Source organism: Camelina sativa, chromosome 14, assembly GCF_000633955.1.
Source record: "Camelina sativa cultivar DH55 chromosome 14, Cs, whole genome shotgun sequence".
Lineage (NCBI taxonomy): Eukaryota > Viridiplantae > Streptophyta > Magnoliopsida > Brassicales > Brassicaceae > Camelina > Camelina sativa.
This window is the reverse complement of record NC_025698.1, coordinates 2045661-2059385: the sequence shown is the minus strand read 5'-3', so window position 1 is coordinate 2059385 and position 13725 is coordinate 2045661. Positions and strand designations below refer to the sequence as shown.

The 13725-nt window shown below is 42.3% G+C and overlaps 4 protein-coding genes across 5 annotated transcripts in view; 2 read left to right on the top strand and 2 right to left on the bottom strand.

The window, feature by feature from the left end:
- Positions 1–117, top strand: part of LOC104743154 — an 11110-nt gene extending 10993 nt beyond the window's left edge. Inside the window, exon 3 of the mRNA XM_010464267.1 lies at positions 29–117. Coding sequence (XP_010462569.1) covers positions 29–117 — 89 coding nt within the window. The remainder of the gene's footprint in view (positions 1–28) is intronic.
- LOC104743153 (uncharacterized protein At3g60930, chloroplastic-like) lies at positions 134–2514 on the bottom strand. 2 transcript variants are annotated; one of them, XM_010464266.2, is made up of 4 exons: positions 2003–2514; positions 1814–1918; positions 1155–1729; positions 134–1080 (listed from the first exon to the last, which is right to left on the bottom strand). In XM_010464266.2, the coding sequence occupies exons 1-4, from the start codon at positions 2472–2474 to the stop codon at positions 403–405; spliced, it is 1830 nt and encodes a 609-aa protein (XP_010462568.2). In that variant the 5' UTR covers positions 2475–2514; the 3' UTR covers positions 134–402. The 2 variants fall into 2 exon arrangements, with proteins under 2 accessions (XP_010462568.2, XP_019091860.1); XM_019236315.1 differs by having other exon boundaries at positions 1814–2514.
- On the top strand, positions 6411–11317 carry LOC104739045 (DNA repair protein RAD16). The gene is made up of 16 exons (XM_010459285.2): positions 6411–6520; positions 6859–6951; positions 7084–8042; positions 8358–8480; positions 8565–8638; positions 8758–8821; positions 8923–9069; positions 9265–9350; positions 9451–9520; positions 9617–9739; positions 9911–10141; positions 10282–10386; positions 10482–10634; positions 10725–10813; positions 10898–10978; positions 11067–11317. Exons 1-16 carry the CDS (start codon positions 6487–6489, stop codon positions 11137–11139), a joined length of 2505 nt encoding a protein of 834 aa, XP_010457587.1. The 5' UTR covers positions 6411–6486; the 3' UTR covers positions 11140–11317.
- LOC104739044 (mitogen-activated protein kinase kinase kinase ANP1-like) lies at positions 11936–13260 on the bottom strand. The gene has a single exon (XM_010459284.1). The coding sequence runs from the start codon at positions 13143–13145 to the stop codon at positions 12126–12128; it is 1020 nt and encodes a 339-aa protein (XP_010457586.1). The 5' UTR covers positions 13146–13260; the 3' UTR covers positions 11936–12125.

Sequence of the window (13725 nt, the reverse complement as noted above, 5' to 3'; positions counted from 1 at the left end):
GAACGAATTACATCATCCGATCTCGCAGCAAGCCGCCCTCGCGCTCTCCTTAGCCAGGCCGCTCTCGTGGTTACAGGCATAATGCCAACCTCAAACCGCTCAAAAATGAAAGAGTGATTTTCTTTTTCTTCTTAAAAAAAAAAAGAGAGAAATGGTTGGAAAAGCGGAATAGCAAGAAACGAGCATTTGAGGAACAATTTATAGAACAAAAGATACAATTTTCAAGGTGAAGTGGCCAATACAGTGACCCTCGAAGACCACATCCATCAAACGATCAACGCATGTCAAAAAACGAGAGGATAAAACATAGCAAAGTTCCAAAAAGGAAAAGTACATCGCCTAAACGGCCCAACATCCGCTACAAAACGGGAATAGGTTCTAATAAAACAAGACAAAAGCAAGTCACTGCTCGGCAGCAACCTGAGCGCCCGAGCCCGCAGGTGCCCCTGCCATGACGACCTCCTCTCCTACAACCACGGGAACCTCCGCCACCTGAAGGTTCGTAGGAACGATCGCGGTCTCTGGAAGAGCCTCGAGGTCGCTGTCCAAAACATCGGCAATATCGAAACCAAGAACCTTGTCCTCCCACATCTTCACGTCAGCCTCCAAGCCGAGCAAAGTCTTCGACGGAATGACCGTACCACTCTTCACCAGCTCCTGAAGACAATCATAGGTGCCGCTCACCTGGCTCAAAGTCAGAAGAGACTCCTGCGCCGCTCTGTTGTCAATAATATGCCTCCTCATCCTCTCAATACGAGACTTGTAGTCGGCAACCTCGACATCGATGCCATGCCGCTCTGCTTGCAACTGCGCCTTCTGAAACGCGTGATCAACCTCAAACTGCTCAAGACGAGAGCGGGAAGCGTTAAGAGAAGCCTTGAGATCGGCCACTTGCTTCCTGAAACCGGCAGTTTGCTTCGTAAGAACAGCAGAAACCCCTCGCTCTTTATCGAGATCCTGACGAAGCTCCTCAGCCGATCTCCTCGATGGTTCAGAGGTACGAGAATCAGCAAGTTGCTTCTCCAGCTCGGCAATGCGACGCTCGTACGAGACGACCATACGTTTCACGCCACCACCATCCTGAAACACAAGAAATAAAGAATCAAGATAATAATTGGGAAAAGGAAATCAAGAACATAAAGAGAAATACCAACCTGGAAGTGTTTCCGAGCCCACGACCGATACAGCTCGGGATCATAGAGAGAACCCACAGAGGGAAGCGGGTCGAAGGAGCCGCGAACCTTGCTAGCAAGCTCACCACAAGCAGTAGCGTTGTTGATAAACAACTCATCCTTTGTCTTGTAAGAAAAGGAGAACGAATCATCAATCTCAGTGGTGTCGCGCGGTATGCCATCCCTCCTAGATCTCTTGGACGATTCGGGATCGGGAGCAACCACCTCACCATGAGAAGCTCTCTTCCTCGATGGAGTAGGACGTCCAGAATCAGCGGCGACGATCGCTAGGGCATCAGAAGCCTCGCCACGCGACTTCTGCGCACGCGGAACGACAGCAGGAACCTTGGCAGCCCTTTTGTCGGCGCGGGTAGCGGCTACCTCCGCCGATCTCAAATCTCCTGCAACTCGCAGATCGACATCTCCGTCGGCTGACGGGTCAACGACTTCAGTGTCGGCAGCGCGCGAAGAAGACCCAGCATCAACGGCCTTCTTGAACTGATCGGCGTATCGAGGAAGTCGAGTGTTAACTTTTCCCATCCCTAAGCGCGGTAGACCTAAAAAGGAAAACAAAAGTGTGACGACCCAATAACCACCGAGGAGAGCAACAATCGATACAACAGAATAAGCATGAAACTCACGAGATCTCTGAGTAATCGAAGGCCAATCAATCGCCCCTCTCGCTCTGATCTTCCTGAGATTGTCGAAAAAACCTGGAGGATGAGCACGCAAGCGAACGACAGGCTCTGCAAGCAACAACAAAAACAAGATAAGTGTTAGAAGCCAATCAAAGAAAATCAACAAGTAAGGATAAGAAACAGCAAAGCTACCGGGAACCATATTCCACTCAGTAGCGTAAAACATATCGAGGTTGTCAACCGAAGTCTCATCTAGCTTGACAAAGAAAAAATAACGCTGCCAATGACGAATCTTCTTCTCAGCTCCGGTGACGATCTGATAACCCGATTTAGCACTAGTATAAAAGTACCCCGGACTACCTCTAACTTTCGTAAACCTGGTAGCCTCCTCAAGGAAATGTACATCAACCTCTACGCCACAATCGGTACCCAGTATCGCCAAACCAGCTGCGTTGCGGATACCTCCCACAGAAAGCTGGGAGATAGCTATCTTGCGCCTCGCGCAGTAACACGTCAAAAACTCCGGCAGAGGAAACCAAAGACCGCAATCAGTAAAATAATGCTCATAGAGGGCAATAAAACCCGCTGGAGGCGTCCAAGGACGCTCGTGGGGTTCAGGAACTCGAAAAACCAAACCCTCGGGCATCTTACACCACCGCATCATCTCGGCAATGGTATCTGATGTGCACAACGAAGAACCGAGATCTGCCAGACCGGCTGAAAGACTGTCACCAATCGATGCAGCACTAAGACCCAAAACAGCTGAACGAGGACCAGTATCCTCGGCCGGGACAACGACCATAGGACTCCCACCGGAACCACTGTCGCTATCTTCGCTGAATTCGAGAATATCAGCGAAATCGTAGTCGTTAGTCAAACTATCAAAATCTCCACACTCTGCTCCAATGTCAACACTAACATCATCGGAAGCATTCTTATAGCCGATACCAGATTCCCTCGTGAAAGTGCGTCGGATCCCCGCAAGAGTTTTACCACGCGCGTGTATTGGGACCTGCGGCCGAGATCTTTCGTCCCTCCTGGATGTCGGTCTGCAGCGCGAGAAATCAGAACCAGTGACGAGTTCATCGATGCCGAGCTCATCACTCCTAAGTTCATTACCATGGCCGAATTCATCGGTTCGATACTCTTTAATCACGGGCTCGTCGACGCCGAGCTCGTCGTCATTGCAAACCTCGTTATGCCGCACTTTGATCCTCAGGGAGGCAGTCCCGAAATTCTCGACACCACCTTCAAGAGCGGCGGACCTGCCAATCTCAACCGCATTCCCGGACCTTGTCTCAAGCCGACCTCCCATCATCAGATCGGCATCACCATCATCGGAACCAGCGTCGTCTTCACCACCGCAAAGAACCGCATCGGGCCTTGCCGACCCCGAAAACCCCGAATTGACGATCCGTACTCGACGAATGTCGACCTGCTGAGAGCCGATCGCAAAAACAGAACCGACCATCGGTCTCGCTGATCTCGCCTCAGCAAACTCTGCGCGACGACCTCCGACTTCGCCACTACCGAGCTCGCTACCACATAATGGATCTACATTCAAGCCAACAAATCCAATGCCAAGCTCGGCGATGCCGGTCCCAAATCCTTCGTCGACCTCGGTTCTCCTCGCGCCGAGCTCGGCGATGCCGATCCCAAATCCTTCGTCGACCTCGGTCCTCCTCATACCGAGCTCGGCGATGCCGATCCCGAATCCTTCGTCGACCTCGGCTCTCCTCGTGCCGAGCTCGGCGACGCCGATCTTGAATCCTCCGTCGACCTCGGTGCTCCTCGTGCCGAGCTCGGTGACGCCGATCCCGAATCTTTCGTCGACCTCGGCTCTCCTCATGACAAGCGCGTCCCCCCTCAGATCCGAGCCGACCGCAACATTAGCAGCAGTCCCGATCTCGCCCGAATCCAAGCTGATCTCCTCATCAAATTCCGTCGGTCTCCGCCCACTGATTTCCGACGCACCTGCTTTCATGCTAGGCCAAGCACAACCGCCGATCTCAACCAACCTATCAACCTCTCTCTCTCTTGACTCATCAATCTCGCGGCATCCGAATTCAGAGTGCTCGCCGATCGTCTCATCGTCGCCGCCGAACTCTGAATTACAAGCATCAACGAGCGCCTGCCGATCTGAAGCGATCATCGGTGACCACGAGAAACCCAACAACGAAAACGGCGGCCGAGCTAGGTCTAGAGTGGGTGCAATCGAAAATAGAGAAAAGTACAGAGAGAAAGAAGTAAAAGCATGAAAGTAATAAATGAGAGAGAGAAGAAATTACCTTTTATGAAGGGGAAGGAGCAAGTGAAGAAATTGGAAAGGAAGAAGGTGCATAAATAAGTAAATAAAATGGAAAAATTACTGTCAAATCCATCATCTCAATCCGCGACCCTCTTCTCTTTTTCGGGGATATCATTGAAAACCGCATTCAAAGTAAAGACCAAAGGATTTTTCCCAGTGCCTCTCGAAAAATGAGTCTGGAAATTACAGAAGAAATTTCAGAAGAAGTTACAGAAGAGATTGTAGAAGAATCACTGTAGCAATTTCATTTCCCAGAAGCGATCCGAGACGATCTGCGCCGAGCAGGCATATCACAAATAAATCAAGCATGTCCGCCGATCGCAGAAAAACCGACGCTCTCCGGACTAAGGGGGGGACTATTGTTGGACATGGGCTGCGCCCCAATATGCCACTCGGCCCAACAAGACGAATTCTGTGATTTCGGCCCGACCAAAATGGATGCAAATCATTGATAATCCGTAAAGGGCAATCTCGGGAATTCACGATGGGAACCCTAGAAGACCCTCGGTCTACAGTCCACTATATAAAGAAACAGTACTCACTGGAGAAAGGGGGAGGACTCGCGTACAATACCCCGAGAGCAATACTTTGCGTCTAAAAACTCTTGTTATTCTCTGTATAATTTTCTGTTAGCTTCCGAGCTCGTCGTGACTCACTCGTTAGTTCTCCTGTGAACTGACGAGCACGATCTTGACTCGTTTTAGTGACGACCTCGCATTCCTATCGTTAATAAAGAACAAACTTCACTCTTTCCCTCTAAAATCGATATTTATTTAGTGTTGTGCAATCCCCAGTACAAACAGTCTCTCGTTTCGTCTAATCTTTATCATACTCAGCAGATATTGTTCGTATTTATACTCCACGCTCCGTACATATATATACATATATACATGTGCATGTGTGCTTGGAATTAATACATGTTTGTTAACTAACATCTTCAGGATCAAAGGTCGAAGAAAAAGGAAACATATATCGATCAACTGATTTTATGTTCCGAGATGATTGATGAGAAAATGATCAATGATATGGATTATTTATATATATCAGGATTGGTTTCGAGTTTGATCCAATCGATATTTATTTTCTTTCGATTGCTTCGAAGAAAAAAGAAGGAAGAAGCTCATTGTTTGAGGCAAGTAAAAGATCACCAGTTCCCCTTTTCACAACTTCAATCTCTTTGTTTAATACTGTTATTGCATACTCTATGTTTTAACTTTTAATCAAATTAAACTCAGTTTTTTTTGGTCGATTATATAAACTCAGGTTCAATTTTACATAATACTTTTTACTTGGAATAACATCTCTCTTGCTAGTATTAACTGATACTTGATTAACAACTCCATATGTATTCCACATATCACAGAAAGAAAAATATTAAAACTAAATATTGTTCCGATTAGAACGCCTTCTATAACATGCATTTATGTTTTCGGTTTGTGTATGTAATTTGGATGTGTTCAATCCGGAATCTGTTCATTATACATCATTACATCCATATTTATGTATGTATCTGTAGAAATTCTAAGATCTAGTAGAAGACTAGAAATAATTCAATAAAGAATCGACGATGTGGTAACATTAAGACAATTAATAATGCTTTTGCTATTGCTAGCGTCTCTAACGATGCGACAACGTTAACCTATAGTGTCTATTTCCAATGTTGACTCTTGAAACTTGCATAATCCTTAAAGGACTTAATAACACACATAATAACAATCTCATGGTCACTTCCAAGTTCCAACGTTTTTAACACACACACACATGTACATCAAAAAATTTATCACTTGAAGAGAGAAGAAGAGTCCCTTTGGAGTTTGGAGCAATGATCAACGTTGAACACCTTTCTCCACGGGTTGTGCTTTTTACAAAGCAAAATAAATAAAAAAATTGTGTACGGGGGTCTTTTGTCGATTTAAGACTTTTATTGGATAAATTTAATTAATACCTTTTATATAAATAATAATAATGTTTGCAAAGAAAAATAAACATAAATTATTTATAATCGTGTCTATAAAACATAGGCGGTAATTTTCCATTTAGCATAACTTTTCCAATTTCGTAGCCCTCATTTAATGCAAAATCTCTTATCCAAAAAGAAAAAAAAAAAGAAAAAAACACAAAAATGAAACAAAATCTTTTAAGTTAGAAGATTTTGTTTTCTAAATTATGACATCACAATTTACTAATCGAACCGGTAGGAAGTGAACACGTGTGAATAATGTTGTGTTTCCCGCCGTTATCGACCACTAAACTATCTCTCTCCCTCTCTCTTAATATAAAACGGAAAGATAAAAACCTAATTTCACTTTTTCTTTTCTTCTTCCTCTTTCATCGACTTTGCGAATTCTGGGGAGAGAGAGAGTGAGAGATGGAGCTACGACCCCGCAACAAGGCGATTGAAGGTACCCTTTTTCTGATTTCGCTCTATTGATTCTTGGGTTTACTCCTTCCCATTGTATTAGTGGAACTAGTGTCTGTGTTTCGGCTCGATCTGTACTTCAATTAGTTGAATTTTTTTGGTATTGTACTCGATGATCTCCGTGAAATTGATTAAAGTTCGTGTTTTTATTGCTTGATGTGTTACGCAATTTCGTTATTGTGAAAAGATTAAATTTTTTTGCTCAACACAATATGCAATTAAAAAAAAAAAAAACTGGGACTTTTCAGTAAAAATTGAAACTTTGAAGGCCTTGATACTGTCCGGTGATAAATTGTTAATCTTTTCTTTCTTCTGAACTAGTTGTGGATCTCGAGAAAGAAGTTGGCTTGAACTCTGATGAAGAACCTTTTACTATACCTTCAGATGACGATTTAGTCGACCCTGAATTTCAAGGTACCGTTTCGTTGCTTTGCTAAACGTAGTTAAAGTTTATGCATCTTCGTTAATGTTTGTCTGCTTTTCAAGTGTCATTGATTGAACAGTTTCTGTTATATATTCATAGTTTACATTGATATTTGAACATAGGTGACGAGGAGGTGGAGGAGGAGGAAGAAGATGTTGGTGATAATGATGATTTACCAGTCCCTGTACCTGTTCTTGCCCCTGTACCTTTGGCAAATGTTAATTTACGAAGAGCAAGCACTAAAAGGAAAAAACCTGGTCCGAGCAGAGAGAAAGATGTGTTACTGTGGGAGATATGGGAAAAGGATCAAAAGAGATGGATTGATGAACATATGACAGAGGATGTTAATTTGGATCAGCAGAATGCTGTGATTGCTGAAACTGCTGAGGCCCCTTCAGATTTGATTATGCCGCTATTAAGGTACCAAAAAGAATTTTTGGCTTGGGCATCAAAACAGGAACTATCAGTTAGAGGAGGCATTCTCGCGGATGAGATGGGAATGGGAAAAACAATACAAGCCATCTCTCTTGTTCTTGCCAGACGAGAAGTTGACAGGGCACAATTTGGGGAAGCTGTGGGGTGCACCCTTGTACTTTGTCCTCTCGTTGCTGTTTCCCAGTGGTTAAATGAGATTGTTCGGTTTACATCCCCAGGAAGCACCAAGGTTCTTGTATACCATGGGGCGAAGAGAGAGAAGAATTTTAAAGAATTCATGAACTACGACTTTGTTCTCACAACATATTCCACTGTTGAAAGTGAATATAGGAGACATATGATGCCGCCCAGGGTGCAGTGTGCATATTGCAGCAAGTTATTTTATCCGAAGAAGCTTTCGATCCACCTGCGGTATTTTTGTGGACCTTTGGCTGTCAGAACGGCCAAACAATCTAAGCAGAAAAGTAAGAAGTCTACAGCTTCATATTCAAAGCAAGGAAAGGAGGCTGATGCAGTAAAAGAAAAAAATCTGAAGAAATCTAAGAAGAAGTCCAAACAAACAGTAGAAGAAGATGACTTAGGTTCAGATGACAGAGAGAAGTCTCTTTTGCACTCTATCAAGTGGAATAGGATCATTTTAGACGAGGTCAGTACCAAGACCCGCTGTTTGTTGGTGTTAACCTTTTGTTGCTTAATTTTTTGGCACACTTTGCATTAAAATTCAGGCATGTAAGGGTACGGTGCCTTTCATGCCTGTTGTGGGATAGGAAACCACAGCAGGAGAGCTCACTGTAAACTCATCTTCAGAAACCTAAGTTTGCCAAAAAATAATTATAATCAGTGCTATAATCTACATATCTTTTGAGTCTGCTCGACATGATCATATTATCTTTTTGGCCTTAAGTGGGTGGAATTATGGATCTGACCTTGATTAATTTTAATCTACATTTTGTCACACCAGGCTCATTACATTAAAGAAAGACGTAGCAACACAGCAAGAGCTGTTTTTGCTTTGGAGGCTACCTACAGATGGGCTCTGAGCGGTACCCCTCTTCAGAATCGTGTTGGAGAGCTTTACTCCCTGGTTAGTCAATCTTTCCTCAAGTTTGCTTATAGCACTTGAAGATTATAGTTAATTTGGTTGATGTGACTATTTTGTTTGTCCCAGATTCGCTTCTTGCAAATTCTCCCATACTCATATTACTTTTGCAAGGATTGTGACTGTAGAATTCTTGATTACATGTAATTCTTTCACTCTCAACTTCTAATTATTTTCTCCTTTCTCATAGTTCTGTTTCATAGTTCATAACTATATATGCTATTCAATTTTCTTTGTCATCTGCCTTTGGGGGTGATTGCAGGGCACATCAAACCTGTCCTAGCTGTCCTCATAATACAGTTCGACATTTCTGTTGGTGGAACAAGGTAAGTTTGAGGTGTCACGTTTCTTATATTACCTATTTTTTTAAAGAAGGATCACCATTTTATATGTTGTCCTTCTGTTTTTTTCTTTCTATTCTTGCTAGTATGTGGCCAAACCAGTAACTTTACATGGAAGCATTGGAATGGGAAAGCGAGCCATGATATTGCTTAAACACAAAGTCCTGAAAGACATACTTTTAAGACGTACTAAATTGGGTCGGGCAGCTGATCTTGCTCTTCCTCCTCGAATCGTATGTTCCTTTCTCTCCCTTGTTTGATGTAAATGAAGTTTTGTATAGTTGCGTGCAAGCTTTATTTATCTCTACATATAAATTTGGCTTCTTATAGAATTCTTTCAGGTGTGATGCACTGAATGTAAATGATTCTGATTATTAAGAATCACTAAACAAAGCTTTAGCTCAACTTTTAAATTTGACTTCTTGTAGATTTCTTTGAGGCGGGATGCACTAGATGTAAAAGAGGCTGATTACTATGAATCTCTATACAAAGACAGCCAGGCGGAATTTAATACGTAAGTTACTTATATTCAATGGGCTTCTACTGGTTTCTGCTCCTTGGTTTGTATAACAGAACTTTATTATTGACCATGCCATGTACATTTTTGTTTGCAGGTATATTCAGGCTGGTACATTGATGAATAATTATGCACATATATTTGATCTTCTCACTCGTTTGAGACAGGTGCATCTACAGTCTTTTGGTTCAACTAAACAGCCAATGCACTAGTATTTTATAGATATGTAGGTTTGTGATGTATTTTGTCTTCAATTTTTTCAGGCTGTTGATCATCCATACCTTGTGGTGTATTCCAATTCTAGTGGTGCTAACGCTAACTTGCTTGATGAGAACAAAACTGAGCAAGAATGCGGTCTCTGCCACGACCCGGCCGAGGACTATGTTGTAAGCGCTCCAAGTCAATCCATTGCTATTTCATAATATATCGACTCTGGTTTCTCAGTACCTGTCTGGAAACAGCTGCTTTCATTTTACACTTCGTTCAAGAATCATCAGATTACTACTATTGTTGGACTTTTTCGTTTGATATCCTTCTTTGTTTCTTTTACTTTGAAGGTGACGTCTTGTGCACATGTGTTCTGTAAAGCTTGTTTGATTGGTTTTTCTACGTCCCTGGGAAAAGTCACCTGCCCAACATGCTCGAAACTACTGACTGTGGATTGGACTACCAAAGCTGACACAGAGCATCAGGCAAGCAAGACAACACTTAAAGGATTTAGAGCCTCAAGCATTTTAAATCGGATAAAGCTCAATGATTTTCAAACAAGTACAAAGATTGAGGCTTTGGTATGTGCTCTCAAGTTTCTACATCTGTTCTGTCTCTTTCCCGAACAGTATCCTTCTAAGTTTCTTTGTAGTTTTGAGCGTTTTTCTTCCTTTTTCTAACCATTTGTGAATTGTTATGATGTTTGAATATTTGTATGCAGAGAGAGGAAATCAGATTCATGGTTGAAAGAGACGGGTCTGCCAAAGCAATAGTTTTCAGCCAATTCACATCATTTTTGGACCTTATAAATTATACCCTGGGGAAGGTAATCTTAGGAGCAAGGTCACTAGGCCACTACTTTTTAACATTGTTTAGAATCAGAATGAATCATGCAGAAAATGACGTTTGTTTACAACACAGTGTGGCGTTAGTTGTGTTCAACTGGTGGGAAGCATGACCATGGCAGCTAGAGATACTGCTATCAACAAATTCAAAGACGACCCAGATTGCAGAGTTTTCTTAATGAGCTTGAAAGCGGGAGGGGTTGCTCTTAATTTAACTGTTGCTTCACATGTAAGTGTATAGTTTAGCAACTCTGGAAAGCAATGTATGTGTATGCAAAACATGTTCTTACATTGGTTGTTTGTGGATCAATTCTGTTAGGTTTTTATGATGGACCCCTGGTGGAACCCAGCGGTTGAGAGGCAAGCACAAGACAGAATTCATAGGATCGGACAGTACAAGCCAATAAGGTTACACTTTAATTCTCCTTCAATCTCTGTTTGTTGGTGGGCAAGAACAATCTTTGGATACATGTGTGATTTTGTGAATTACAGGATTGTGAGATTCATAATAGAGAACACAGTGGAGGAAAGGATTTTAAGACTTCAGAAGAAGAAGGAACTTGTGTTTGAAGGGTTAGTTAAAAGATTCTCAGCTTTTTTCTTTTCCGGAACCTTAACTATTTATCTAAGGTTATTATGAACACATTTTTGTTCATTACAGGACGGTTGGTGGCTCTCAGGAGGCCATAGGGAAGCTGACAGAGGAAGACATGAGGTTTCTGTTTACAACATAACTTTAGATAATAGATTAAGACGGTTTTGTATGATCGATCATAAAGATCTGGCCTGGGTGTAGTATGGTATGGTATTACCGTATGAGTATGTTATGTGTACCTTAACCCCGTTTTTAAACTTCTTACATTCAGAGATTTTTTTTGATGATGATGACGACACATCTATGATTTGATTACTCCCTTGTACGAAAGTGTATCTGGATGATTCTTGTGGATATTAAATTAAGTAAAATGAATTAAAAAACCAATTGAGGGTTTAAGTAGTAACAAGTTAGGTTTCAACTATTAATCATATGATAATTAGAGATTTGTGTGGAAGCGAAGGCATAATGAATGAATCATCAAAATGGCCTAACAGAAGCTTACCAAATTACCCAAAAAAATAAAATGAAAAATGCGAATCCTTAACAAAGATTCGAACGGAATCTTTTCAGTTTGCCTAAACCCTAAAAATGACCAACTAACCAACCAACAAACCAATTGGGCATCTTTTTGTTGCCTTCATTTCTCACTTTCCCCACAAGTTAAAATCATTACACTGTCTCCACAAAAATACTTCCTTGGTATTCGTATTATCATAGTTCTCACTCCTTCCACCTAACTTCACTACTTCCAACCCTCATACAGTTGTGTTCAATCATACTTTGGCAAAATAACTCGTGCAAGTACTTTGCATAAATACTCGGTTCCTCTGCCCACTTAGGCTATTTAGATGAAGACATCAAAAAAACCAATCACAATTTTCCTAACTGAGTTGTTGTTTTTATGAAATCATGACTTGTATTATAACATAATGGAAATAACAAAATTTGGATTCCGAGGAATAATAAAATATGATGAATTAACAAATGTACATAAAAATTAGCTAAAACTCCACACTTTCTAATACTTCTCTACATTCACTTGGAGACTAAAAACAAAATTTTCACTAATTGAATGGAATGGGAACAACCAACGCTCCTTCCCTCATGTGAACCGACTAATCATTATTCCGTTCGGACCGTGATCCAATCCGCACCGTCCGTGTCCCATGTGGACTCCACCACAAACTGACCAGTCCAGCTTAGCACTCCAATTCTCTCATCCTCGTGACATTCCCACCAGCTTGGATGGTCCTCTTCCACTGACCTCCAGAACATCTGATCCGTCACACTTGTCGGTGAGTTCGTAACCAAACCGGTTACCAATTCCGGTTCATTATCCGGTTTAGTTATCAAAAACGGATGGTTTAACAGTTGACTCGCTGTCCATCTCTCCTTCGCATCTTTTTTCAAACACTTTCCTAAAAAATCCTTTGCTTGTTCCGTAAGCGAGCAAGGCAGCTCAGGTGACTCACCTAAATACCCGACCCTGTAAAGAACCGAAACCGGGTCGTTCGAATCCGCTCCACTCCACGGCGTAGACCCTGTAACCATCTCTATCACCGTACACCCCATGGCCCAAATATCACTCTCTTTCCCTTGTCTCTCTCCACGGGCCACTTCCGGAGCCATAAACGCCGGAGTTCCTCTAACCGGTTCGGTTCTTTCCGGTTCATCTCGTTTCGCACACCCGAAATCAGCGATCTTGGCTTCTCCGTTGTCTCCGACCAACACGTTGCTTCCCTTAATGTCGCAATGCGCAATTCCCATGGAGTTGTGAATATACTCCAATCCAAGAAGTATCTGGCGCGTGTACTCCACGACGCGAGTCTCGTCGATGGAGCCGCCGTTCTTGGAAGCCACGTCGGCCAAAGTCCCGTACGGTGCGTACTCCATGAGGAGATTATAAGTCGTAGCTTCTCCGTTGTAATTGTTGAAGGACTCTTTTGTAATTTGGCATCCTCTGTATCCGATAACGTGTGGAGAATTCAAAGAAGAGAGAATCTTGGCTTCTCTTTGCAAGAACTCCGACCGGTGAAACTCGGCGGATTTCACGGCGATTGTTTCGCCGGATTCTTGCAAGGTGGCGGCTGAAACGGTGGCTGTTGAGCCACGGCCTATAATTTTTCCTCTAGTCCAATTCATTTGGAGAATGATGAATACTAAAAAAGATTGAGAGTATAATAATAAATAAAAAAAGAATGGTGTTTTTTTTTTTTTTGTATGTGTTAGCTTTCACTCTGTTATTACAAAAGAAAGTATATATATAAGGGTTTTAAGATTGTTGTTTTTGGTTTGGTAATTACTAAATAGATAGTGTATACTTTTGGTAACATCGAGTTTATCTACCAAAGCGAAAATAATTGTGTATATGTAATCGTCCATACACGTGGAGTCTCTTAAGAAGAAGTAAAAGTTGATTACCAAATGTGATCCAAATTTCGAATCTTCGATGTGAATACCAACAAAAGTATTAGTATGTGTAGAGAGAAGAAGAAGAAACGTGAGCAAAGAAAGAGGAGTGACGTGGGCAGTGAACGTATCTAAAGAAAGGTTCGATAGGAAGTGACGTGACACTTCGTTAGGAATGGTAGAGTCTTATTGGCCTTTGTACTCTTTTTTTTGAGTCTAGAAGTTGGTGACGTGTCGAATTTTCAGGTAGTCAAAACAAGTATTTGTTTCTGTTCCGACCACCAGAGTTCCGTATATGCCTCGAGCCACGTGT

What these genes read in the sequence shown, in the direction of transcription:
- LOC104739045 (XM_010459285.2), top strand. Translation starts at nt 6,487, where the DNA reads ATGGAGCTACGACCCCGCAACAAGGCGATTGAAG. An exon ending in ACCCGGCCGAGGACTATGTT is followed by an intron (nt 9,740 to 9,910) that starts GTAAGCGCTCCA and finishes TTTACTTTGAAG; the next exon opens with GTGACGTCTTGTGCACATGT. An exon ending in GTACAAAGATTGAGGCTTTG is followed by an intron (nt 10,142 to 10,281) that starts GTATGTGCTCTC and finishes ATTTGTATGCAG; the next exon opens with AGAGAGGAAATCAGATTCAT.
- LOC104739044 (XM_010459284.1), bottom strand. Translation starts at nt 13,145, where the DNA reads ATGAATTGGACTAGAGGAAAAATTATAGGCCGTGGCTCAACAGCCACC.
- LOC104743153 (XM_019236315.1), bottom strand. Translation starts at nt 2,474, where the DNA reads ATGATGCGGTGGTGTAAGATGCCCGAGGGTTTGGTTTTTCGAGTTCCT. An exon ending in TTCGATTACTCAGAGATCTC is followed by an intron (nt 1,730 to 1,813) that starts GTGAGTTTCATG and finishes TTTCCTTTTTAG; the next exon opens with GTCTACCGCGCTTAGGGATG. An exon ending in GGGCTCGGAAACACTTCCAG is followed by an intron (nt 1,081 to 1,154) that starts GTTGGTATTTCT and finishes CTTGTGTTTCAG; the next exon opens with GATGGTGGTGGCGTGAAACG.